The 22,888-nt window shown below is 47.2% G+C and overlaps 9 protein-coding genes across 12 annotated transcripts; 4 read left to right on the plus strand and 5 right to left on the minus strand.

Annotated features, from left to right (window-relative positions):
* Nucleotides 1-1,391: 1,391 nt before the first annotated feature.
* On the minus strand, nucleotides 1,392-3,444 carry LOC108029397 (glutathione S-transferase E14). 3 transcript variants are annotated; one of them, XM_050887202.1, is made up of 4 exons: nucleotides 3,100-3,444; nucleotides 2,835-3,023; nucleotides 2,639-2,761; nucleotides 1,392-2,577 (listed from the first exon to the last, which is right to left on the minus strand). In XM_050887202.1, exons 1-4 carry the CDS (start codon nucleotides 3,247-3,249, stop codon nucleotides 2,308-2,310), a joined length of 732 nt encoding a protein of 243 aa, XP_050743159.1. In that variant the 5' UTR covers nucleotides 3,250-3,444; the 3' UTR covers nucleotides 1,392-2,307. The 3 variants fall into 3 exon arrangements, with proteins under 3 accessions (XP_050743159.1, XP_016957116.1, XP_016957115.1); XM_017101627.3 differs by having other exon boundaries at nucleotides 1,392-2,549; nucleotides 2,835-3,035; XM_017101626.3 differs by having other exon boundaries at nucleotides 2,835-3,035.
* A 133-nt stretch (nucleotides 3,445-3,577) lies between these two features.
* Nucleotides 3,578-5,804, plus strand: LOC108029711 (protein PTCD3 homolog, mitochondrial). Its single transcript, XM_017102187.3, has 2 exons — nucleotides 3,578-4,029; nucleotides 4,082-5,804. The coding sequence occupies exons 1-2, from the start codon at nucleotides 3,703-3,705 to the stop codon at nucleotides 5,711-5,713; spliced, it is 1,959 nt and encodes a 652-aa protein (XP_016957676.1). The 5' UTR covers nucleotides 3,578-3,702; the 3' UTR covers nucleotides 5,714-5,804.
* A 140-nt stretch (nucleotides 5,805-5,944) lies between these two features.
* On the minus strand, nucleotides 5,945-7,151 carry LOC108029713 (probable palmitoyltransferase ZDHHC24). Its single transcript, XM_017102188.3, has 2 exons — nucleotides 6,819-7,151; nucleotides 5,945-6,766 (listed from the first exon to the last, which is right to left on the minus strand). Exons 1-2 carry the CDS (start codon nucleotides 7,054-7,056, stop codon nucleotides 6,153-6,155), a joined length of 852 nt encoding a protein of 283 aa, XP_016957677.1. The 5' UTR covers nucleotides 7,057-7,151; the 3' UTR covers nucleotides 5,945-6,152.
* Nucleotides 7,152-7,945: 794 nt separating this feature from the next.
* On the plus strand, nucleotides 7,946-11,159 carry LOC108029682 (sulfhydryl oxidase 1). Its single transcript, XM_017102136.3, has 2 exons — nucleotides 7,946-9,515; nucleotides 10,378-11,159. The coding sequence occupies exons 1-2, from the start codon at nucleotides 8,088-8,090 to the stop codon at nucleotides 10,861-10,863; spliced, it is 1,914 nt and encodes a 637-aa protein (XP_016957625.1). The 5' UTR covers nucleotides 7,946-8,087; the 3' UTR covers nucleotides 10,864-11,159.
* Nucleotides 11,160-11,253: 94 nt separating this feature from the next.
* On the minus strand, nucleotides 11,254-12,346 carry LOC108029683 (transmembrane protein 183). Its single transcript, XM_017102137.3, has 2 exons — nucleotides 12,221-12,346; nucleotides 11,254-12,159 (listed from the first exon to the last, which is right to left on the minus strand). Exons 1-2 carry the CDS (start codon nucleotides 12,285-12,287, stop codon nucleotides 11,291-11,293), a joined length of 936 nt encoding a protein of 311 aa, XP_016957626.1. The 5' UTR covers nucleotides 12,288-12,346; the 3' UTR covers nucleotides 11,254-11,290.
* Nucleotides 12,347-12,605: 259 nt separating this feature from the next.
* Nucleotides 12,606-14,558, plus strand: LOC108029625 (probable peroxisomal membrane protein PEX13). 2 transcript variants are annotated; one of them, XM_017102018.3, is made up of 4 exons: nucleotides 12,606-13,535; nucleotides 13,591-13,703; nucleotides 13,764-13,820; nucleotides 13,953-14,558. In XM_017102018.3, the coding sequence occupies exons 1-4, from the start codon at nucleotides 12,907-12,909 to the stop codon at nucleotides 14,372-14,374; spliced, it is 1,221 nt and encodes a 406-aa protein (XP_016957507.1). In that variant the 5' UTR covers nucleotides 12,606-12,906; the 3' UTR covers nucleotides 14,375-14,558. The 2 variants fall into 2 exon arrangements, with proteins under 2 accessions (XP_016957507.1, XP_016957506.1); XM_017102017.3 differs by having other exon boundaries at nucleotides 12,608-13,535; nucleotides 13,591-13,820.
* Nucleotides 14,559-14,677: 119 nt separating this feature from the next.
* LOC108029624 (transcription factor Dp) lies at nucleotides 14,678-20,601 on the minus strand. The gene is made up of 9 exons (XM_017102016.3): nucleotides 19,938-20,601; nucleotides 17,313-17,470; nucleotides 17,186-17,252; nucleotides 16,979-17,105; nucleotides 16,585-16,918; nucleotides 16,279-16,514; nucleotides 16,140-16,222; nucleotides 15,959-16,042; nucleotides 14,678-15,906 (listed from the first exon to the last, which is right to left on the minus strand). The coding sequence occupies exons 1-9, from the start codon at nucleotides 20,002-20,004 to the stop codon at nucleotides 15,722-15,724; spliced, it is 1,341 nt and encodes a 446-aa protein (XP_016957505.1). The 5' UTR covers nucleotides 20,005-20,601; the 3' UTR covers nucleotides 14,678-15,721.
* An 85-nt stretch (nucleotides 20,602-20,686) lies between these two features.
* Nucleotides 20,687-22,027, plus strand: LOC108029627 (F-box/SPRY domain-containing protein 1). Its single transcript, XM_017102019.3, has 4 exons — nucleotides 20,687-20,704; nucleotides 20,776-21,170; nucleotides 21,231-21,595; nucleotides 21,661-22,027. The coding sequence occupies exons 2-4, from the start codon at nucleotides 20,863-20,865 to the stop codon at nucleotides 21,753-21,755; spliced, it is 768 nt and encodes a 255-aa protein (XP_016957508.1). The 5' UTR covers nucleotides 20,687-20,704; nucleotides 20,776-20,862; the 3' UTR covers nucleotides 21,756-22,027.
* LOC108029674 (COP9 signalosome complex subunit 9 homolog) lies at nucleotides 22,020-22,877 on the minus strand. The gene is made up of 2 exons (XM_017102120.3): nucleotides 22,711-22,877; nucleotides 22,020-22,298 (listed from the first exon to the last, which is right to left on the minus strand). The coding sequence occupies exons 1-2, from the start codon at nucleotides 22,786-22,788 to the stop codon at nucleotides 22,161-22,163; spliced, it is 216 nt and encodes a 71-aa protein (XP_016957609.1). The 5' UTR covers nucleotides 22,789-22,877; the 3' UTR covers nucleotides 22,020-22,160.
* Nucleotides 22,878-22,888: the final 11 nt, after the last annotated feature.

Below are 22,888 nucleotides of genomic sequence, written 5' to 3' on the forward strand. Positions count from 1 at the left end.
GATGAAAAGGTTTTTTCTTACTGCCCGCCTGATTTAAAAAGTTTAAATTCCAAAATGTTCAACTTCAGTAAATGAAATAGGAGCTGTGAAAATAATTGTAAATAATCTCATAGCGTTTTCTTATGTATAATAAGTTTTATATAAGTTTTATATATAAGCGCAGTAAATACGATTACGATTACTTCAAATCAAATGTTTATCTACTAAAGAGATGTTGCGGGGTACTTAAATCTTTTCAGATTCTGGGGCACTCTTGCATATCCAATGCTTATCTGCGACTCTCTGACCCAGGTAAAACGGCAATTGATGCAAATCCCATGACAAAGTGGCTAATGTCTGCGGCAAAAAGTTAAATAATTCAGTTTATGCATCTGAGACCCCGGATGCGCTTTTGGATAGCCGTTGACAGAAAGCTAAAACGTCCCGGCGACCATGACAAAAAATCCCTGTACAAGTACTGACAACGCCGGGCGAAATTGAAAATCTTGCAGAGCGCAAAGTTTGCCGCGTGCCTCGGCACCCACAAAAAGCAATGGGAGTCGCTGCACTTTCCCCGACAGTTGGCAGGAAGTCAGGCCAAGAAGCCAAGGAGCAGAAATCCGATGGAAGGACCAGGTGCACGTAGTCCCCAAGTTGTAAAGATGGATGTGGATGGGGAGCGTGATGCGTGTGTTAAACTTTGTTCGAGTTGGCTGACCAGGCATCGAGTTACTGGCTCCTCGAGCTTCGAGCGGAGCAATTAGCGGCTGACCCTAAAGAGGATTACCCCGCTCAACTGGAGGGCACTCGATACGGCTATTAGGCCTGACAAGCTGTCATTAGGGCGCAAACGTACCGAGCAGCCAAATATTTGCCAACATTTTCGGGAGTAAACAAGGGTCATACGCGTATATGTTAATGAGCTGGTTTAAGGGCCGCGGACAACCGCTAAACGCTTTGAAATTGGCGGTATAACACATGTACTCCCTTCCCCACAGCAAACATCCATTTGCAGTGTAGCCTGCACCCACGAATACTCGAAATTCGGGGAAATTTAAAAGGTTATGTGTACTTTTACATTTTGTGGGTGCGTGAACCTCTTAAAAAAATATCGGCTTAGCTTACACAAAAGAGTGGGGTGAAATCTAAAGGACCGTCAACGCCATTTAATTATTTTTTAAAAATATTTACCATTTACCATTTAGAAGTAAACGGATTGTATTGTTTTCTGTACCCTGGTGTTCTCCTTGAAAATAAATATTCATAACGTAGGTATGTGGGTGTTAGAAATATTTTGATGCGCCATTTTAATGAATTCTTATAAGGCACTTGTTCTTTCCTCCGTCAGTATATTAATGGATTTATTTAAGCATAATCTCGCTTTAAATGTTGCAGAAATAATTGAAATTCCATTTCATTTTACGCTTTTATTTATACCGAAGACATTTAACTCATTTGTTTACTATTTGTTATGAATCATTTAAATGTACAGAATTTTTATACGCTTGCAGAGGGTATAATAATTTCAGTCAGAAGTTTGCAACGCAGTAAAGGAGACGTCGATCTAGCCATGTCCGTCCGTCTGTCCGTCCGTTTCTACGCAAACTAGTCTCTCAGTTTTAAAGCTATCGGGTTGAAACTTTCCCAAAAGTCTTCTTTCTATTGTAGGTAGTATATAAGTCGGATCCAGCCGGATCATACATCTATGTCTTATAGCTCCCATAGGAACTATCGGGGAAAAAATTTAAAAAAAAAATTATATCCTTGGTGTTTTGTAACATATACCTTTCTAAGCTTGGATATATCATTTTTAAATTAGATCTGAATTTTGAATCGGACGAATATATCATATAACAATCGGAAAATTAGTGGTAAAATAAAATTGAAAAATTATATAAATTATATAAAACATGAAATAAAAATTATATCTTTGATGTTTTTAACATATAACCTTATAAGCTCGAATTAAATTATATTAAAATCGGACGACTATATCATATAGCTGTCATAGGAACGGATAATCGGATAATTGGACGGAAATAATTTGAAACAAATTATAGCTTTGGGGCTATTTGACATATTATCTTATAATATTGGGAAAATAAATTTTTATATTTTTAAGAATTTCGAATTCAATTTAATAAAATTATTGATTATTTTTTATAACTGCAAGGGCAAGCCGAAGTTAACTTCCTTTCTTGTTTTAAGATACATATTTGGAGTTTAAAAATCTAGCAATGTAGTTGCTTATTTTAGAGATCCCACTGTAAACCCTTCACCTGCAATGCACACATTACGCCCGACTCGAAGTCAAGTTAAACATGGATTTTAATAACCGTCCGGAGCTAGACCCCATGCTCCGGGGCTGTGAAGGATGGGGCTGGGAACTGGAAGCTCCCGACGCTCTCCATCGTTCGACGCAGCTTCTCCAATCCGCTGCAGTTGGCCTCGTAGGCAGCCAGCTGCTGCATCGCGGTGAACCAGCGCCGCAGACGTGGGAACTGCGACAGGGGAAACATGAGATTGACGGTGCTCAATGTGGTCACGATGGATAAGTCGGCGAGCGTCAGCTGAAACCGTGGCAGCAAAGGTGAAATTCTAAACTTAATTGAACCGCCACTGCGACAGGGAATTGCAATCAGATGAGGTGGTTTTTTACCTGTCGCCCGGCCATGAAATCGCTGTTTTCCAGGTAGCGCTCCATGATGATATATGCCTCGGTCAGTTTGCGTTCATGGTGAGGCACATCGACCTGGCCGAATCCCTGGCGGACAATCGCGGACTGCGGAACATTTTTATACGTTAGACAGAAATTTAATTTGTAAATTTGGTGTATAAGGTTGTTAAATGTTTACCATGAAATCACTGTCACGGCGGAACAGGAAGGAGCACTCAAAGAGTAGGAGGTTCAGGACCTTCATACGTTCTTTATGCTCTTGGGGCCACAGATTTCCAGTTTTGTCGTACTTTTCCGCCAGATGAATGAGTATAGCATGGCTATCGGTCAGCACCACATCACCGTGCACCAAAGTGGGAACACTGTGCTGCGGGTTCAACTGTTACATAAACATAAAAAAGATCACAGATATAAATTAAATCGCATAAATTATCATCACTTACCTCCAAGAAATCTTTCTGGAACTGATCGCCCTTGAAAAGATCCACAAACCTTAGCTCTACGTCGATATCCAGAAGTTTGATTAGCATAAGACAACTGCGTACAGGAGGACTGCGATCGTCGTAATACAAAATCGGCCTGGGTTGAGACATCTCAGAAAGATCAGGTAGAAGAACTACAAACGCTCGCCTTGAAAGCCGATCCGAAACTGAATCGGATTGCAATTGTCGTCTTGAGACAGCATGGTCTTTCCAAACATAAATATGATGACAGAAGATATTTGATGATTTTATTTAAACAATATCTCAATTCAACTTCAACAAATTTGTATGCTATAGCCTTGTTCCCTTTTTAATTTGTTTAAATTAGATAAGATTGACATTTTAAATATAACGCTTACCTAGTTTGCAGTAGCCCTGAAATAGTGTTGGAAAACTATCACTGTTAGCCCCATGTTAACACCGCTGCTAAGAACAGCTGTCCAGCCACACTTTCTTGGCAAGAAGAAGCACTTGCTTTTTCCTCACTCAAATTCAGAAAAACCTTTGATTTTTTCTCGTTTTATAACTGAAAATTTGGTTAATTCGTGTCCAATCTGCTCGAAAATGTACCTCTCGCGCCAGTTGAGATTGCTGCCCAGCGCGAACATCGCGCGCAGCTTGAGTTCCAGCGGAGCACATTACACAACAGCAGCGCCGGCGGTGGATACCCCCATAGAGATTCCGAATCGGATTGAGCGCTCGCCCACAGACCTGCTCCAGGCCCTGGCCGCCACCGTGGGCAGGGACCACACTGCGCCGCATTACAAGTACCATGACGACCCATTCCTGATACCCATGTCCAATGCGGCAAAGCGAACTTATGCCCTGTCGAAGGAGTCGGGACGCAAGGCAGCCAAGTGGATCAAGGAGGAGCACCGCGACCTTTTCATGGTGAGTGGCTGGTACGAGCAATATCACAAGTTAACCATTCCCCCTCTCACAGCACCAAGAGGCTCAGCCTGCCATCGAGAAATTCGCTCCCAGCATGGTCTACACCGAGGATTCCCAGGTGGAGGAGAGCTCCCTTCGCCAACTTATTGCCCAGGGTGAGCTCAAGGACGCTGTCCTGGTCTACAACCTCCTCGAACAAAAGGGAACTGCAATCAGCCCCGAACTTAAGCAATGTCTTCTGGAGCTGGTGTGCTTCCACAACAACCAAGAACCTCTGCCGGAAGAATACATCGAGGAGCGCTGGTTCATGCAGAACAACCGGCGCCGTGAGCGTGGCGGCAAGACCTGGAAAGATGGTGATCTAGCTGAGAAACTGTACTCGGAAATTGAGCCAAAGACGCCGCAATCGTACGCCTCTCTCATCCGCGGAATGGCCAAATACTTGCAGTGCGAGCGGGCCTACGCGTTGCTCCAGGAAGCCGGCGAAAATCAAATTCAACTGGACACTAACACCTATAACTCTATTATCCAAATAGTAAGCTTTTTGAAGGACACGGCCGAGCAGCGTTGGCAACTCTGCACGGAATTGCTACAGGAAATGTCGCAGCAGAAGCTAAGGCCCAATCTGGGCACCCTTAACGCGGTTCTTCAGTGCATCAGCACCTTCGGCAACTTCAAGCTGGCGCGCACTGCTGCCCTCCAAGTTCTGCCGGAGTTTAAGCAACTAGGAGTGAATTCTAGCCTGGGCACCTACTACTACCTCCTGATCATCTTCTGCCGAGAAAGAGGACCCGTGTCCCACGTTATTGTTGACATTCTTAATGATATCGCAGGCAAGGAGTTCAGGATTCAGCATCCCAAGGACACATACTTCTTCGCCACTGCCATGGACGTGTGTCGCAATCATTTGCACGACAAATCGCTGGCCAAGAAAGTGGACGAGCTGCTACACACGGGCAAGAACTATGATTTGATAGGCGACTCTTTTAAGGAGTCGATCTACTACCGCAATTACTTGGCGCTGCTTTGTCAAACCGAGTCGATTGATGAATTTATGCAGACCTACGATATGCTGGTGCCCAACATCTACATCCCCGAACCAGGTATCATGGAAGAAATCCTCAGAGCAATTGAGATCAATGGCGGTGTGGAGCATGTGCCACGCATCTGGTCTGACATGGTGGTGTTCGATCACACGCACCGGGAGAGCCTCTTACTGTGTGTTCTCCGCATCTTGGTGGACAATAAGCCAAATCCAGATTCCCCCGCGCAGCAACAGCTCCCAGAGCAGGGAGCAAAGGTGGCTCTTGACATGTACGATAAGGTAGAGGACTCTATCAAACGCCTCCGGAAGGTCTCCTTCACCGGTCAAATGCTGGGAGATATTCTCACGCTGCTCGTTCGCGGTGGAAACTACGAAAAGGCCACCGAGGTATTTGCCCACATCGACAAAAACCAGCACAGGATTCCCGGAACGCCCGCCGAAAGTGCTCTGCAAGAGTTCGTGGAGGCCAGTGTCCATGAGAAGTCTCCCAGTCAGGCGCTGGTCGCTTTGCAATACGCCGTTGACAACAACATTGATTCCAGGGCATTGGCCAAACGAATCCACGAAGGTTTTACCCTCAATGAAACACACCTGTCCAAGCTGAAATCGCTGGTAGGCGAAAGTTTTCTTGATAAGTAATAAATTCGTTTGTTAAGGATATACTTTTTAATGATGTATAGAAAATTGTTATGTTGGTTCAATAAAAACCAATGACTAAACAGACTCTAAATACACACTATTTTCGATATTTGGTAAAGACATATGTTAATAAAACGGTTTGTACTTGATGAATGTAAATTGTATGTTGTTTAGATTTGACTTCAAGCTAATTTCCCTTGGTCAAATTTGGCATATTAACACAAGTACCTGGTTAGTATTAAGATAAAATATAAACAGGAAATTTATATTCTAAAGAGGTAAAATCATATACACACTGAGATACAGGTATTGACTAGAAGGTTTCCAAGCAACTACCTTACAGTTAGAGATTAATATTTAAATACAGATACAATAAAAATAAGTAAATGCCATAATACTCCGATGTTTGTGCCAAAGATTGTTAAGGCACAAACGTGAACTACTCCTCCTTCGGCGAGACGGCTGCTATGGGCTCCCAGTTTACCCCATCGTGGGGCAGATCGCTGCACAAAAAAGGCGACAGCCATGTGAGATGCATTCGCTGGCCGAGCACCATTTCAAGGTTGCCTCGCAAGCCGCAATCGTACTTTCTGGTGCCGCGTTCCCTCGTCACCGAACCGCTCTTGACTATGGACCAGTGGAAGACCAGGAGCAGCGAGGATATGGCGAATCCTAGTAGAGTCAGGTCGTAGATGACCACGTAGAAGGTCTCCCAGCTGGGATACAGCAAGAGGCTAACGACGGGACCGAAGATGGTGAACAGTGTGGACCAGCGCCAGTAGATGTCCGGATGGAGGTGCCACAGGTAAATGCTCTCCATTATGGCGGCCGCCAAGGACCCGATGATCATGTATACCAGGTAGTAGAAAAAGTACCTGTAGTTGTGGTGTCCGATGCAGCAGCAGGTGAACCGGCAGTGATGGTCCCTCTTTAGCACGCACACTTTGCACACCTCGCAGTGCCAGGAGCGGGGGGGAACCAGCGTCTGGCAATCGTGGCAAATGTGCCAACGGGACAACTGCCCAGGATCCACCGGTGGCTTCAGGAGCTCTTCTATAAAAATAACCTCAGTACGGAAATAACGCTATGATTGATATTTACCCACTTCGAATGCTCGTATCCACGAGCATGCAGGCCAACATGTTGGAGGTGATGTTGAAGATGAGGAACAGGCTGGCCAACCAGAGAATGTAGTACCAAAGACTCCCAATGGCAAACAGCTCCGGCATCACAATGGTCACCTGGAAGATGTATGTCACGGGCACGAAGATCGCCACCAGGAGGAAACATGCGAAATCCGATACGGATCGGGGCTTAACCCGATCCCAGGAGCGCAAAATCATTTTGCTCCCGTTATTTGTATGCCCCCAGCTGAGAAAGTGTTGAAAAGCGCTTTTCGGCAGTGCTGCTAACGGTAAGACTGTTAAGACGGCTGAAGTGTTAGTCTACATAAAGAGTTACGAAAAGGAACCTGTACCTCATTTTAAAAAAGGTGAAGTGAAACTGGAGCTTAACGTGTTTAAAGGTTTGCAACGAAATATAATTTCATAAAAAAATTAAAATAAATACAAATTAGTAATTTGTTCTTTTTTACCTAAATAATTTATTCAAACCCCTATAAGTTTATGTACTTTTTATAAAAAACATTTTAAATTAACCATTTGTAGTGATAAATTGAACAAAGTGCTTAGTTTAATTTATATCGAGGGCAGTATTTACAAAAAAGCAATGTGTTTATATACATAATAACACTTATACTATTCAGAAATACAGCTTTAAGTCCTGTAACTAGTGAAATTTGTATGAATGTTTTCTTTATATACGATTAATAACAAAATTTGATAAATAGGAGCTTAAATTCTATTATTTATGTATTCTTTCATACACAATTTCCTCATTAAAATCCAGCATTTATAAAAACAGGCATAGAATAATGTTTTAACTAAATACAGGGCAAAACCTCACCTTTAACAGTAACATTTGTTGGTTCAGAACGTTCGTTAATTGTTACTGGTTCCAGCAAGAGTCTAGACTTAGAGATGAGTAAGTGCACCGATAGTGTTTCGCTATGCGATAATAATGTAATGTAAGTCGAATTCCTGTATGACGTTGTTGAAACATTAAACGATTCAAGACTTTTTTATAGGATTAAAAAAAATCATGTTTTTTAGCTAGTTCCCAACGACAGACGTGCGTGCGTGAGGAACCATTCACGCGCCCATCTCAAGAGGGAGTGCAGCAGTTAATCAAACCATTTGAGACCGTAAAACATTCCAAATGCTTCGCTGAAGTTGAATCTTATCGCACCAGTCGCGTTCCACATCGCATTCCGAACGAATCGCAACTGCTCCCGCAAATTCGGAAAATCCGTAACATGTCGGTGGTGCAGCCGGCCATTATAGCAATAGTTTCCCTTCTGGTGGCTTTCGCAGCCGCGGGCGTTCCTCTTCCGCGCTACGAGGCGCTCCTCAAGCAGCAATCCGCTCCAGAGGATCCCTCACTGGGTCTCTACGACGACGGGGATAAGGTGGTGCGCCTGACGGTGGACAACTTCAATGCCACCGTGGTGGACCAAAACCGCGGGGCTCTAGTCGAGTTCTACAACACATACTGCGGACACTGCCGCAGATTCGCACCCACCTACAAGACGGTGGCGGAGCACCTGCTGCCCTGGTCGGAGGTCCTCATCGTGGCGGCCATTGATTGCGCCGCCGAGGAGAACAATGGCGTCTGTCGCACCTACGAGGTGATGGGCTATCCCACACTGCGTTACTTGGGTCCCGGCTTCCAGCCGGGTGCCCAGCACTACGGCCAAAACCTGATGACGCAGGATGTGACCGAGATACGTGAGCTGCTGGCAGGAATGGTGGCCGCGGAGAACATGACCAGCAGTCATAACAACTCCTACTGGCCGAACTTCCACTACCTCACTGAGAACGATTCCGCCACAAGTTTGTTCGAAGGCCTCAGCAGCGACAGGCAGTACGTGGCAGTGGTCCACGAACCGGAGAACACCACTCTAGGCGTCGAGGTGGCTCTGTTCATGACCCAATGGCCTGCGGTGGAGGTCCGCCGCGTCATAGATCCTGCAGTGGCCACAAAGTTTAAGATTGATCCTGCCAACTTGCCCCTTAGCCTGGTGGATCGCAAGGGCGAGATTACGGCGTACGCGCCGGAATTTGCCAATGGTGAATCCTACGCCAAAAAACTGCAGGAAGTGCTGGGCAAAAAGAGTGTTACCCCCAGACCGGTAAAGCCGCAACAGAAGCTGGCCACGCCGGCGACCAAGGCAACTGGGCAGAACGAAATAATCGAGGAAGTGCACCGAAACAAACACTTCGTTTACCAGGCAGATCTCGAGCAGGCCGTTCGCACCATACTGCACAATGAGGTTCCCAAGGTGAGCGAGATCAGCGGTGAGAAACTTCTCGCCCTCCAGCGATTCCTGGGCGTTCTGCAGCGCTACAACCCGCTGGGCGCCAACGGACATCAGATGGTGACCAAGCTGAAGGACTTTGTGGTGCAGTTCAATGATCAACTGACGGGCAGCCAGTTCGAGGTGGAACTGAAGCGTTTGGAGAGTCAACTGTTGCCCGTCTACTCCTCCACCCATTTTGTGGGGTGCACTGGATCCAGTCCACGCCTGCGCGGCTTCAGCTGCTCCCTGTGGACCCTGTTTCACTTCATGACCGTCCAGGCGGCCAGGAACGAGGAGTCCCAGGATCCATTGGAGGTCCTGCAGGCTATGCACGGCTACATCAAGAACTTCTTCGGCTGCACAGAGTGCTCTGAGCACTTCCAGGTGAGTCCGCGGGCGGAGAGCTACGTGCTAATGACCACAATAGTGCTGATTAGGGTGGGGATCGTTATGGGGGTGGATAGTTGATTACCAAACAAATTTTTTCCTCGCATGCAATTCGATTTTTTCATCAGAAAACTAATTTAACGTCAATGTAGACCATTAAAAAAGCCACAACTGAATTTATTTAAATGCTGCGTTCATTAAAAGATGCAGTCTTAGGTGCTTACCTTGTAGTGATTAATTGCTGCTACACGTACTCGGCTTGTATAACCCGTGCACTAATTGAATAGCCAGTCGTCAGTTTTTCTGAGCCAGCTCTAAAGCGAGATTTTATTTGTTATTTATAAGCCGTGAGTCATGCGACTGCTTTCTCTGAAGGCTTAATACTTGTAAGTCGTGTTCGCAGATTATAAGGGAGTATAGTTTTTAATAAATTGTTGACTAGCTGAAGTTTATGACACTTTGAGGGACGTTACTGATTAGCTTCAACGGACCAGTTAATAAGCTAAGATTTGTATTCCAGAAACTACTAAAATTTGGAAAGTGATATTTTAAGACCCAATAAGGCCAAGTTTATGTACAGTTCATTTGCATGACATTAAGAGCTTGCTTAAGGAGTGGGTTTGAATGGTTTCGCCCATTCTTATAGACGGATAAGCATTTCTTTCGTTGTGTACAAAAGAATTTGCAAAAGCCAATTATCAAGGCGGATAGACTTACATTTATCAACCGCTTATATTGACTTCGAAGTTCCCCAAAGAGGTACCACTGTAATTATTTAGGCTTCCGATCGGCAGCTGTGCCAACAGTTGCTTTTGTTTCTTCGCCGCATTGAGTAATTGGTGTTGTGTATAATTCACAGGCAATGGCGTCGAGGCGAAAAATCTGGAGTGTGCCGAACAAGGAGGAGGCGGTTCTCTGGCTGTGGGCCGCTCACAACGAGGTGAACCAGCGGCTTGCCGGCGACGAAACCGAGGACCCAGAGTTTCCAAAGAAGCAGTTTCCTTCGCCGGACAGCTGCAGCCAATGTTACCGGACGCCCGTTTCCAAGTCGGAGAACTTGGAGATCGAGTGGAACAAGGACGCCGTGCTGGGCTTCCTCAGGAACATACACAACCCCCAGTTCGTGAGCCGCTACGGTGTGCAGCGGGAAGAGCTGCTGCATCCCACGCCGGATAAGATGCGGCAGAAGCGACAGATCTCCAGCGTCTTCACCGACATGGACATGCGGATGGGCATGCTGCTGTACGCCTTCTGCATTGTGATGATGGTTTTGGCGTTCAAACTCTTCGCCTTTAAGGGTTACCGCAAGAAGCCCTATGGTCACGACCTTCTGGGCAAAGTGTAGGATAATCCCCGGAAAAGCTTCCTTTTAATTCTAATCACAAGACACCGAACACCGAAAAACGGACTTTACTACGACCACCTGCATGTTTTGTATTTGTGGCACCTAATGTTATGTTTAAGATAAAAGTGTGTGTATATATGAGCAGTCTTCTTCCAGTTGTAGTCCCTAAACATAACCGCTTTGTACAACGACGATGCACCTAATTGTTTTACTTGAACGGTATGCAAATGTGATTTTTTCCTCCAGAAGTATGTAGTTCCAGAGTCCGTTTGAATAAAAACGATCAATGCTTTACACTTGTTTACGATGTTGAACACTTGTTTGGGCGGTAGCACTTAAGATAAGGTGCGAACACTACAGTAACGTAGATAAGAAGTTTATGACCCGATGTAGGCTGTTATCGTTGCATCAAGTCGGGGTGAGCGGTTTATTTCACGAATCTCTGGAAGTCTGGATGCCACCAGGGCAATACTTTGTACTTTTCGATGCGAGCATACTTAACGGTTACAGATACGTTTTGGCACCCATCTTCGGAGAAGTCCAGCTCCAGGTTCTTGGCTCGCATGTCCGTGCATAGCAGTTCCCGGGTGGCCCGTAGGCGGTACCGCGCCTCTTGCTGGCTGTAGGACAACTGATTGGGAGTGGGGACAAAGTGGCGGCACAGCACTATAAGGAGAACCACCCCTTCGTTGGAATTTCCCAAGGTGGGCACTAATTGCCCCGCATCATCATCCGCCAAAGATTCCCAATTGTTTACCACTTCGCTGCTATCCATCTCTGATTCGTGCTGCCCTTGCGGCTGTCGGTTGCAGAACTTATAGCACATGATCCAGAGGCACTGATACTGCGTCTGCCAACAAGACACAAAGATGCGCTGCACGAGCCAGTCCAGGTTGTAGCCCAGTTCCAGGCGAATCTTCAGCGGGCGGTGGCAGTGGAATAGAGCCTCGATGACGAGGGCTCTAAGGGCTCGGGTATCACAGTTGTGGATCTGCTCTAGCTGCAGCTGGGCGGGCAGATCCAGATTCCAGCCGGAGGTGGCTCCGGTGCAGTGTCGGCGGTAGAGATTGCGCCAGAAGGCTCGCGAAGCCACCAGTCTGGCGGTTTGCTTGCATATCAGGGCGAAGGTTTGCACGTCCTCCGGGTCAATGTGCATGGATATGTGAAACCAGATGTCATGCCGCATGCTTATCACGTTGTTGTTGCTCTCCGCCATGGCCAAAGTGGGTGCAGTGGCTCGGACAGTGGACTTTTGCTTCACCGCGACGTAGACATCCGATTGGCGCGCAAAAATTGCTGTGGGTTACGTGGGATTAAAGCTGGGTCGCCAGGGCACACCTGTTGGTGGCTAGCTTACCACATTTCCCCCTGGTGCGAAATAGTTTGTTTTGAATAAACTCATCGCAATCAGCATCAAAACTCATATTGTGGCGAACTGGTTCAACAGCTGTTGTTCATTTTTGAGTTGGCAATGCCCGCCAGCCCTCTCAGCCCTCGCCTAAAAAATTCTTCACTTAGTATGTTCCGTTAGCAGCTGCATGTTTCGAATTGTAGCCCTTTACTTTCTCCTTATTTTACATGTAAAAAATAAAGCCACATTTTGATGAATAGCTAAGTTTCCGCTTTTAAATTGTTTTTATTAATTGTTTTTAGATTTTTAAGTAATTCAGCTACCCTGTTAAGGTACCATCATTCATTTTAGCGGGAAGCTTCGAACCCATCTGGCAACCTTTCTAAAGTCCCATCCCTAGTTATAGTTAGCTATATCCCGCTAAACCTAGCTCGAAACAGATAAAACGGTTCAACTGCTAAAATTGATTACTTATTAAACAAAAACCTCGCCAAAATTCGTTGATAAGCTTCCGCTGGAGTACAGAGGCAATAACAACAAGCGATTCGCGGCCACCTACCGCCCCCCAATTAAAAGCCAAAAGTCGGCTATCGGGCGCCGCAGCGGAAAGTACGAAGACAACTGCCGTGCGGTGGGGTAAAGTTCACAGCACTTTTCTTTTGTCCGGAGCGAGTCAGTCGAAACCCGTCGCCATGGTCGACAACAACCTGCGCAGTGCTGTGATCAACGAGGCGCCCCTGCTGCCGCCCTCAACCAGCGTCGGAGTGGGCGTGACCAGCGGCGGGCATCCGGCGGAGCCAGTGCTGCGCACTCCGTACGGAAATGTTAGGGCGCTGCCCGGCGCGTCGCAGCCCCCTCCCCTGCCGCAGTCGCCTTTCCAGCAATCACAGCAGTTCGGAGGATTCGACGGCGGATACGGAGGAAACAACTACGGTCTCGGCGGATTCGGCGGCTTCAACGGTGGCGCCTTCGGATACGGGGGAATGGGTGGGTATGGAAGCGGCTACGGATACGGGGGCGGCTACGGCGGAGGCTTTGGTGGGGGTTACCATAGGTTTGGAACCCCGGGCGCCAATGATCCGGAGCAGCGGTTCATTCAGATGGCTGAGGCCAGCTCGCGTCCGGCCTTTCAGAGCATCGAATCTCTGGTGTCGGCCATCGGCAACATTGCCTCCATGCTGGACTCAACCTTCTTCGCGCTGACCAGCTCTTTTCGGGCCATTCTCGGCGTGGCGGCGAACTTCGGACGGCTCCGCAGTGTGTTTGCCCAGTTCTGGACGACTTTTGCAATCTTCCGGGGCCTTAACTGGATTTACAGGAAGTGAGTGCGTTGAGGTAGTGGAAATTGGCGGATTTGAAAATAAATTTCATTAAAGGATACTCTTTTGGCTGCGACTATCGAATCTGGATCCATCGTCAGCGGCTTTTAAGAAGGCCTTTGCCGAGGCCCTCAACGATAACAACCAGCAGGCGGGAGGAGCACCTCAAGGTACTCGAAAAGGAAGTTCACCCTGGCCGGTCCTGGCCTTCATCAGCTTCATATTTACAGCTCCCTACTTGATCATGAAGCTGCTGGGCACCGTGACGAACACCGCCCAGGAAGAAGGTAAGCCTTGCACATTGCACAGCCCCGTTTATCTAATCAAGAGCACTTGGCTCCGTCCATGTACCTTAATCTGGCCGATAACGTCTGTTCAGATAAGACCGCTAATAACGCCTGTGTTTTCATCCCGCCCAGCCCGTAATCCAGCCAAGTGGACGGCACCGATCCAAACCCAGGCCGTTTATGATTTCGTGGGACGCAGCCAGAGCGAACTTTCGCTGCGCGCCGGCCAAACGCTCCATGTGGCCCCCCGCGACATCCAGCAGACTCTTAACCTGCTCAACACGGGCTGGGCCCTCGCCACCACAAACGGTCACACGTCCGGTATCATTCCAATCAGCTATGTGAAGTCGCCTCAGCAAATGCGTCAGGAGATACAGGACCAGATGAAGCCCGTCCAGCCACAACCCGAACTGATGGATTTGTCCGCGGGAGCCTTTGCGTCTCCGCCGTTGGAGCAGCAAATGAACTACGACTTTAATCTGGCCGCCCAGCAGCAGGGGCCTCTGGGTCCGCCCTCAACAACGGCGGCCGTCCTGGGCGAGGGATTCGCCTGAGCCGACCAACTGCGCTGGAACACAGCTTTAATTTTAGTTACGTTCGGTTCAGCTTCTGTAGATGTACGTCCTTGTATTTTAGGTTAGCTTCCGCCTTTTGTACATTTCCATTAAGTTGTAAATGCTTATTCAGCGATCCCAATGAAAGTAAACACTAACCAAATGTCGTGGCTTGGAATCGGAATTTGAGTTGGTTTTTCCTTAGAACTTAAGTAGTAGTAGTGGTAGGAACTTCTCATGTTGCTTTCAGGTTAAATGCTCCCGAAGAAGTGTGCAAGTAAAAAAGAGACATGCGGTGTGATCTTCGGTTTACCATATTGTACAATATGAAACTTTCTTCTTTATTAACTTGTCACTCGGCTCGATTTCGTCTTATTTGTTTGTTATTTCCTTTGCATGCGCGCAATTAATTATTTCGATTTATTACAGAATTACATGCTCGACACTTAATTGTTACCGCCTTATATTTGACATTCTACTAATTTGTATTTGTATGCCTTTGTATTTACTTGAAGAAGGTTCAATAATATAAATACAAATTCTGAAAATGTATATCTTGTTATACTTGTTATTACTAATTAGGTAGGTTGATTATGTCGCAATTATCTGCTCTCCGTTGTCAACTTAAATGGGGGCTTTGAGAACTTAAAACAATCTTTATCAAAGGGTTTCAAGCAAAGTAAACATATTTCATATGTTCGTTCTTGTCTGCAGTTCAAACTGCTCGTGGCATTCTAAAAATAATTGCATTTCATTGCTGTTATGTGTACAATTTTGGTATATTATATTATTTAGAGACAATTACCCATAACATTATCGTTTTCACTTACGCCTACCCAAACATGAAAAGGCAATTGGGGAGAGGGGAGACTCATAACAACTAAGAAGAGAGTGAACATAAGCTTGGGCCTGTGATTTTGCGGGATTGCCGTGTGAAATGTGGTTTGAATTAAAATACGCGTTGTGCTTAACTAGACAAATTATTTTAAAAACGTTTGAGCTTAAACATAAATCTTCAATGATACAAGTACAAACTCAGTATGCGAACTGCACGTACATACATGAACTTCCGAATCTTTCTTCCTCGTCGCTGCGAGATGTATAATTTAATAGAGTCTCATTACGAAATAAACAAAACCAATGGTGTGTGTTGGTGGTGGGTCGGATTGGGTGTGAAGTAAAGTGGAGTGGAGGGGAGGTTACCGCCTAACCAGGGGGGCGGGGCAAACCTAACAAAGCGTTGATAAACGTAAAACTAAATGTATCCTCCGCATCAGCATCTGCTCCTCCATCCGCATCCGCGTCCGCATCGGCCATGGCTGGCGCAATGTCGGCGGCACCGTCAGCTCAATCAACTTCTTCGTCGAGCTCGTCATCATCCATCTCCAGCTTGAACTCGCCATCGGTGGTGTGTTGTGCCGAGTGTTGTGCAAAGCTCTGGGACTCGTTGCCTGACTCCAGGTACCCGTTGAACTCGTTATCCTCGTCGTCCGATTCGTACATGGTTTCGCCAGTCTTGCCGGTACCATAGGCTGAAGAAATGTCAGATGTCAATAAGAAACTACAAAAAAGGGAAAGACATACCTTCTACGTATTTGCCGAGGTTTGGCGGCACCCAGGCCTTGACTCGTTCAATGTTCTCCGGCGTGCACTCGCCCTTATCCAGTCCTAAAATTGACGGCATAAGTGTGACATTTCCGATTAAAGTTCTTGTAGAGCAAGGCAAAAATAAGTGGTATAGCTTTGCCTTGTTAATAGCACTCACCCAAAAGGAACCCCATTCGCTTGAGCACCTCAATGTCATCGTGCATTTCGAAGGTCTTGTCGAACTTGAATATGTATTCGGACCTGTAACGGAAGTCGGTTAGGAACCATGTCTTATAAATGGCTGGAAGTGGGCTCACTTGTCGTTGGTCACACTGCAGTTGATTTTGGTGGACTTGTGCGTGTTCACGATGATGAACGGCAGCTGGATCGAGGCGTTGGGGGAGGGCACCACGCCCTGGCTCTCGTTCCGCTTGTTCCGCTCGACCAATCCCTTGAACGCCACATGCTGCATTATCATTTCGCGCAGCATTTCGTATTTCTGCTTGATGCGCTCGCGGCGCAGACTGTTTTCCTCCTCCAGGGCGAGGAATTGCTATAGAAAGTTGGTATTATCATTAGTAACTTAAATAAATATTAAATGCTTAGGTGAATGCCAATCCTACCTCGGCCGAATTGGCGGGCAGGCCTATCCAGCGGATCTCCTTCTTGTCTTTGGAGATAACATTGATTGCCATCAGCACGTTGAGCGCATCGTAGACACGACGTCGGATATTCTTTTGATCACAGTTGTTGTCGTACGCATTGTTCTTCATCTCCTCGCTAACCAGATCGTCGGCCACCTCGTTGTAGGTGGTCTTGCCCTTCTCCTCCACCTTCTCGCAGACCTTCATCGAGAAGTGGCGCAATCCTTTGCCGGCCTTGTCCGGCTTGCGTTTTCTTTGTACAGACGATGAGGAGGCGGAGATGGAGTGCAAGGTGTTGCTCTGAATGGCATGGCTGTATGGGCAGAATAAAGGCGTTAGTATCTATGTGGGCTATGTTAGCGTGGCTACTTACAGTTTTGATTTCATTTTCAAGGGATTTGGCGTAAACTTTACATAGCGCTCCCCCTTCACTGGCAAGTCGTAAAGACCACTACTTGCGCCTGTTGTTTTCTGCGCCGAAACGGTGGTGTAGGTAGTACCTGCGAAGAGGAGGGATACATGTATTCGTTGATGGAGGTGGAGGAGGAGGAGGAGGGCGACCGCTTGGTTCGGTGCTTACCTTCTGTTTTTGGAATGGACAGCCCGTTGTCCTGCAGCCGTATAAACTGCCCCTGATTGCTGGAACCCTGTTGGTTAGCCGGTTGACCATTATTTCTCCTGGACTTGAGACTCCGTTTCAAACTCACCATCTGACTAAATGCGCCCATGCGTCCCACGTTGCCAATGCCGCTGGCATTTCCGCTGTTGCGCGCCGACGAGCCGGTGGCGTAGACCACGGCCACCGGCTTCCCGCCCTCCACATCGGACTTGGTCTGGGCCGGCTTCAGCATCTTGGCTATTTTTCCTGCGAGATTGGAAACAAGGAGATGCGGATGTTCCTTAGTTTCGGATATACACATAACACGCGACTGAATTGCCTTCTTTGATAACGCAACTGCATGTATTTTCACAGATACACACGGGTGTGAGTGTGTTAGAGAGTGAGGGAAACTCGTGTGTGTGGTACTATCAACGATGCGCTGTTTTCGCCCCGCGGCGAATTAAGCTAAGTGAAGAGAATGGAGCGAGTGAAGCGCACTGGAGTCGAATGCAACAACAAAAGACTAGAGGCACTGTAAGATTGGGGTGCACACACAGGCACACCGGCACCCACACTCGTGCGATGGTGGTGTGCGTGTGTTGAAAACGGTGTGCCAAGGATAAGGATGAAGAAGCACAAACAACCTGAAACCAGATCGCCTGGACATTAGAGATGGGCAGCACGTGACCAAGACGAACCTTAGCCAAGTAGAGATGGTTCGATATAAAAGTTCGTGACAATCCGGTAGCCCGCCTATACACTGGGCCAAGCTGATTCGATGACGATATCGTCGGTAGTGTTTCTGGTTAACTAAAAGGTGTTGAGCATCGCAAGTAATTCCTTTTTTTCCCAGTGATTTCAAAAAATATTCACTTGATTTACAATAAAATTTAATAAATCATAGCTTCGAATTAAAAACCCAATTGATTTGACTATCAGATACCGAATTTCTTTAAGCCAACTAAAATATAACTATTTGAGGATTCGCTAATCTACCTATCTAGTGGTCTCATAATATAAATCATATAAATATAACCCTTTTGAAGCTGTGTAAACATGTTCGGTGTAGAAACCAACAACACAACACAACACACCTATTTAGAACCTAGCCAGTATTGGCAACTCGTTTCGGATTTCTGGATTCGTATCTTAATGTGTAACCGGCTTTTCTAAGCATTTCAAGTTTTACAGCCACCGTCCGATGTAATAATTATTCACCTGTCGCCCTTTCGATATTTGCATAATCATAACAGAGTAAATGGTCAAAAAAGAATAGAGATAGTCCAAAAGAAAAACAGCAAAGGGTCGAAAGCTACAAATACCTGAGGAACTCTCCCTCAAAAAGATGAGTCAGACTCACTGGGCCTTAAAACATCATTGAACGCGGGCAAATACCGAACCGTCCAGCCAGATGGTGACTCTCGGATCTTAAATTCGGCTGGAAAAATATGGTCTAAGAAGTTCCCAAAATTGCAAGGGCGATCCACAGTTCGACCCCACACTTCATCTAGTTAACCACTAACCGAGTTTGTCGAGTACACTGCGTTTATGCGTGCATCGCAGACAACAAAAATCAAGTTCATGGGACATTTGGCCACTTGGCAAGTGTGTACAAGGTGTACACTGTACGTATAGGACCACTTTAAGGGTAATACCTATACTTTTGGAGCAAATCTGCTACTTTCAATATTTACACAACAGATTTAATTTAAATATCTTCAAGTTATTTTAGGTTTTCAGTCTCTACAAAGTAGTATGTTTAACTGCAAACAGGGCTAGGCCACAAGGGTTTTTCTGATTGTTTAAAATGCTATCAAAACAGACTGTTTTCCTGCCAAAAACAAATTTTTCCAGAGTTTGTGAAACTTGTCCCATTTTCAATATCCACTTGCTTGTACAGATGATTTCAGCTAGCCCTCAGTAAAGTCAGCATTTTTGTAACGATGTATATCATGTACATCATTAAGTAAATCCGCATGAACGCGGCTAGGGACAACCACACACGTGTACAGCGCTTACACCTTCTTGCGCTCGCTGCTTTGGGCCTCAGCTCCGTGGCTGCAAACGTGTGTTGGTGTGCGGCGGGGTTCTTGTTTTGGCCTGTTTCTCACCCCGCTCGCTCATAGTGCCTGCCTCTCGTTCCCACTCGCTGCGGCCATGCAGAATGTCACGCAGCCCAGATACTTTGGCTTGATGTTGAATCTAAGTTCCCCCTTCAATTTTAGCTACATCTGCGTGCGTAGTAGCTCGAATCCGCAGTCGCTAGCCCGCTGTTTATAATGCAAAATCCTCAGGGCGAATTCGCAGCCGCGGCGAAGCAATCAGCTGTTCGCCGCCCGATAAAAAAGTGGGAGAAAACGCGCGTGCAAGTGTGCGAGTGTGTGTGAGTGAGCGCGCCAACTGGGCGATGGGCGTGCAGAAGGGGGCGGGGTGGGTGGCTCACCGATTTCAGTTATTTCGCGGGGGTCTCTCTGTCTTTTATTATTACTTTTTGCCAATTTCTAGCACTCTTTCGGTTCGTCTCGCTGGTCTCCCCCAAAGCGTATCAAACGATGAATATGGTAGGCAAAAGAAACCCGAAAAGCAAAGATGGCGTTTACGCTGCCCATGCAACTTTGTGGAGTGTGGCAGTGTGTGTGGGCGTAGGCGAGTGTGTGGGAGCGAGTGCACCCACTCCACTGCGCCACTGCCTCCGCCAGCTAAGTCCTTCCACAGGATCCCGCCCACTTACCGTGCTCGTCCCGGAAGAAGAAGTTCACCTCGTCGGCCTTTACCGTACCGCCCGTCGAGTGCGCCATTTTTGTTGGTGGGGCAGCAGCAGCCGCAGCAGCAGTTCTTTTTGTTGTTTTCGTTACCGCTTGCCGCTCACCAGGTGGACCGCCAAAAACAGAAATGAGAGAAATGAGGGGCTACGTGCCGTAGCCGCAACGTGTGCACGGGAGATCGGATGGGCGGCGGTGGGTGGGTGGACGTACTGCAGCCACGGGCTGGGGCACGTGTGCGAGTTCTAGCGGACCACGACCACGACGACGACGGCGGAGGAGGCGGCGAGCGCACTTGTACGAAAACTGTCGCCCGAGTCAAAATGGCGAGCGCATTTTTCACCTCCAGCGGCAGGGCATTTTTTTCTTTGGTCACACACACTCACAGCGGCGGCCCCTTTCGGTGGCCTTTTACGCGACTTGCGAAGCTTCGATTTTCACCCGGATGGTGGCAAAAGATTCGTCGGACTCTTGGCTTTCCAACGGCGTGTGGCTTCGCGAGCTCGGGCGATTTCTAAGCGCAGCACAATGGTCACAAAATTTCCACCAAGTGGCTGCTTTTCGTTTTCATGTGGGAAAGGCAAAGCAGGCTGTGTGCGGGTGCGAATGAAATGGCAGACAGTGCGCGCCAATTTACGCATCAATTTACGCAGTGTTGCAAGCAGCTGGCTGCCGCCGTCCCTTTCCCACACTGGTCGCGAATGTAAACAAAGTGGCCACTTCGTCCGGCCGTAAGGTATTCGACTGGTAGGCCGCGAACGGCCACACTGCGGAGTCTAATTGCGAATTTCTGGAGTTTTTCTGTAGGTCGGTGTGGGAAAATGACAAGCTACAGGCCCAGGGAAACCGAAGCAGCTATCTAACGAGACCCCAGCACAGGAGCATCCGCACACAATGGTCGACCCGGTGGCGGCGCTGTGCAACTACAACGTCCTGGAGGTGATCTTCTCATATCTGGAGTTGGACGACCTCAGCCACTGCTCGCAGGTGTGCAAGAGTTGGTACCACTTCCTCAACGACGAGAACAGCGATGTGTGGCGCTGGCACTGCCTGAACAAGCTGCCGAAGGAGGCCCTCAAGTCCGACCTGCTTGCCTCGGTCTCCACCTACAAGACAAAGCTGCGGGCGTACTTTCACGCCTGGAGCCCCAACGACTGCTCCCGGAATGTGTACATTAAGCCCAACGGATTCACCCTGCATCGGTGAGGATGCCGAATCCTTATACGGTCGTAGCTATGGCCTCACATCTTCTATTCCGACAGCAACCCCGTGGCGCAGAGCACAGATGCGGCCCGGGGCAAGATCGGGTTCCGCCACGGACGGCACACCTGGGAGGTGATCTGGGAGGGACCTCTGGGCACCGTGGCCGTCATTGGTATATCCACCAAGGAGGCGGCGCTGCAGTGCCACGGCTATGTGGCCCTTCTCGGCTCCGACGACCAGAGCTGGGGCTGGAACCTGGTCGAGAATCACCTGCTGCACAACGGAGACATGCAGGGCAGCTACCCGCTGCTGAACAACGCACCCAAGTACCAGGTGGGCGAGCGGATACGCGTCATTCTTGACTGCGAGGACAACACCCTGTCTTTTGAGAAGAACTACGAGTTCCTGGGTGTGGCCTTCCGAGGTGAGGCGAAACGGTACGTCAGTTCGGGTTAAGGGCTTACTAAATCAGTTCATTTCCCCTTGCAGGCTTACCGGACAAGAAGCTCTATCCCACAGTATCCGCTGTCTACGGTAACACCGAGGTTTCGATGGTATATTTGGGCACCCCATTGGACGGATAGCTTTGGCCGGGCATCAACAACTTGGTTAACAAACTCAATGGATCCATTAGGTTATCGTGTACATTTGTATTTATCTCAATTACGTTTGCTTCATTCCACCTGCAACTCAGTTTGATATCGTAAATTTAGTTACTAGTTTCGTTTTGTGTACAAAATTATGCATTTTGTTGATTTTACGCTACGCCAAAGTACAATCCACCTCGGCACTATCTTCACATGGCAATTTACGTTAGTTATACGAACCAAATAAAAATAATATAGCGATTAAACAATAGTTGAATCCATTTATTATGAACCAAAAATCGCAGATGATTGATGTTAAAGCTACAGACACAAATACAGATATCAGACTGCAGACGCTGATCTCTTAAACCTCTGAATACAATGTGGTGATCCTTTGAAAGTCTACTGCTTGGCATCCGATTTCATCTTTGCCCAGTTGTCATCGTCAAACAAATCGTCAAAATCGTTGTAGAAGTCGGCGTGGACGTGCTTATCGTTCGAGGGCAGATGATCCATCATCATTCCTGTGGCTCCGCCGGACTGAAAGGATCCAATCAGAAGAATAAACAATCTTCGGTATGCTGACCTATACAGAAACATGTGCCAAACATGGGTGCCGCTCTAATTTAATAACATCTTTTTGATGTAGTCATCCAGGATTCAATGTAGTCATCCGGATTTAAAATATTAGACTCCAAAGAACTGGCCCAAAAGACTAGGAACAACAACAACTGAACAATGTTGATAGATTCTTTCGAACTTGATATGAAAGGTATTACACACCTCCAATCCGCCTTATTTTAAGTCACTTAAGTAGGAATTCCGATATTTGGATCACGGACTTCGTTTGCTAAGGAAAAGGCGCTCCAAAAATTACAACAGTTTGTTCAAGAACATACGATGGGCATCCATCTTTTTACTTTGGGTCTTTCATGCCTTGCCTAGGAATTACCTCGTCCATCTCCATGTAGCCAGGGCCTTCGGAAAACATTTCGTCGGCAGCCAAGGAAGGTTTCAAGTTTAGATCCATATTTATTGCAACAACTTATTTATGTTATTTACGCTTTGTGCAGGAAAATCTCACTTACGGCGTTGCCACGGGGGCACAAAGAGCAAAGACTGGCTGTCTG

Source organism: Drosophila biarmipes, chromosome 2R, assembly GCF_025231255.1.
Source record: "Drosophila biarmipes strain raj3 chromosome 2R, RU_DBia_V1.1, whole genome shotgun sequence".
NCBI lineage: Eukaryota > Metazoa > Arthropoda > Insecta > Diptera > Drosophilidae > Drosophila > Drosophila biarmipes.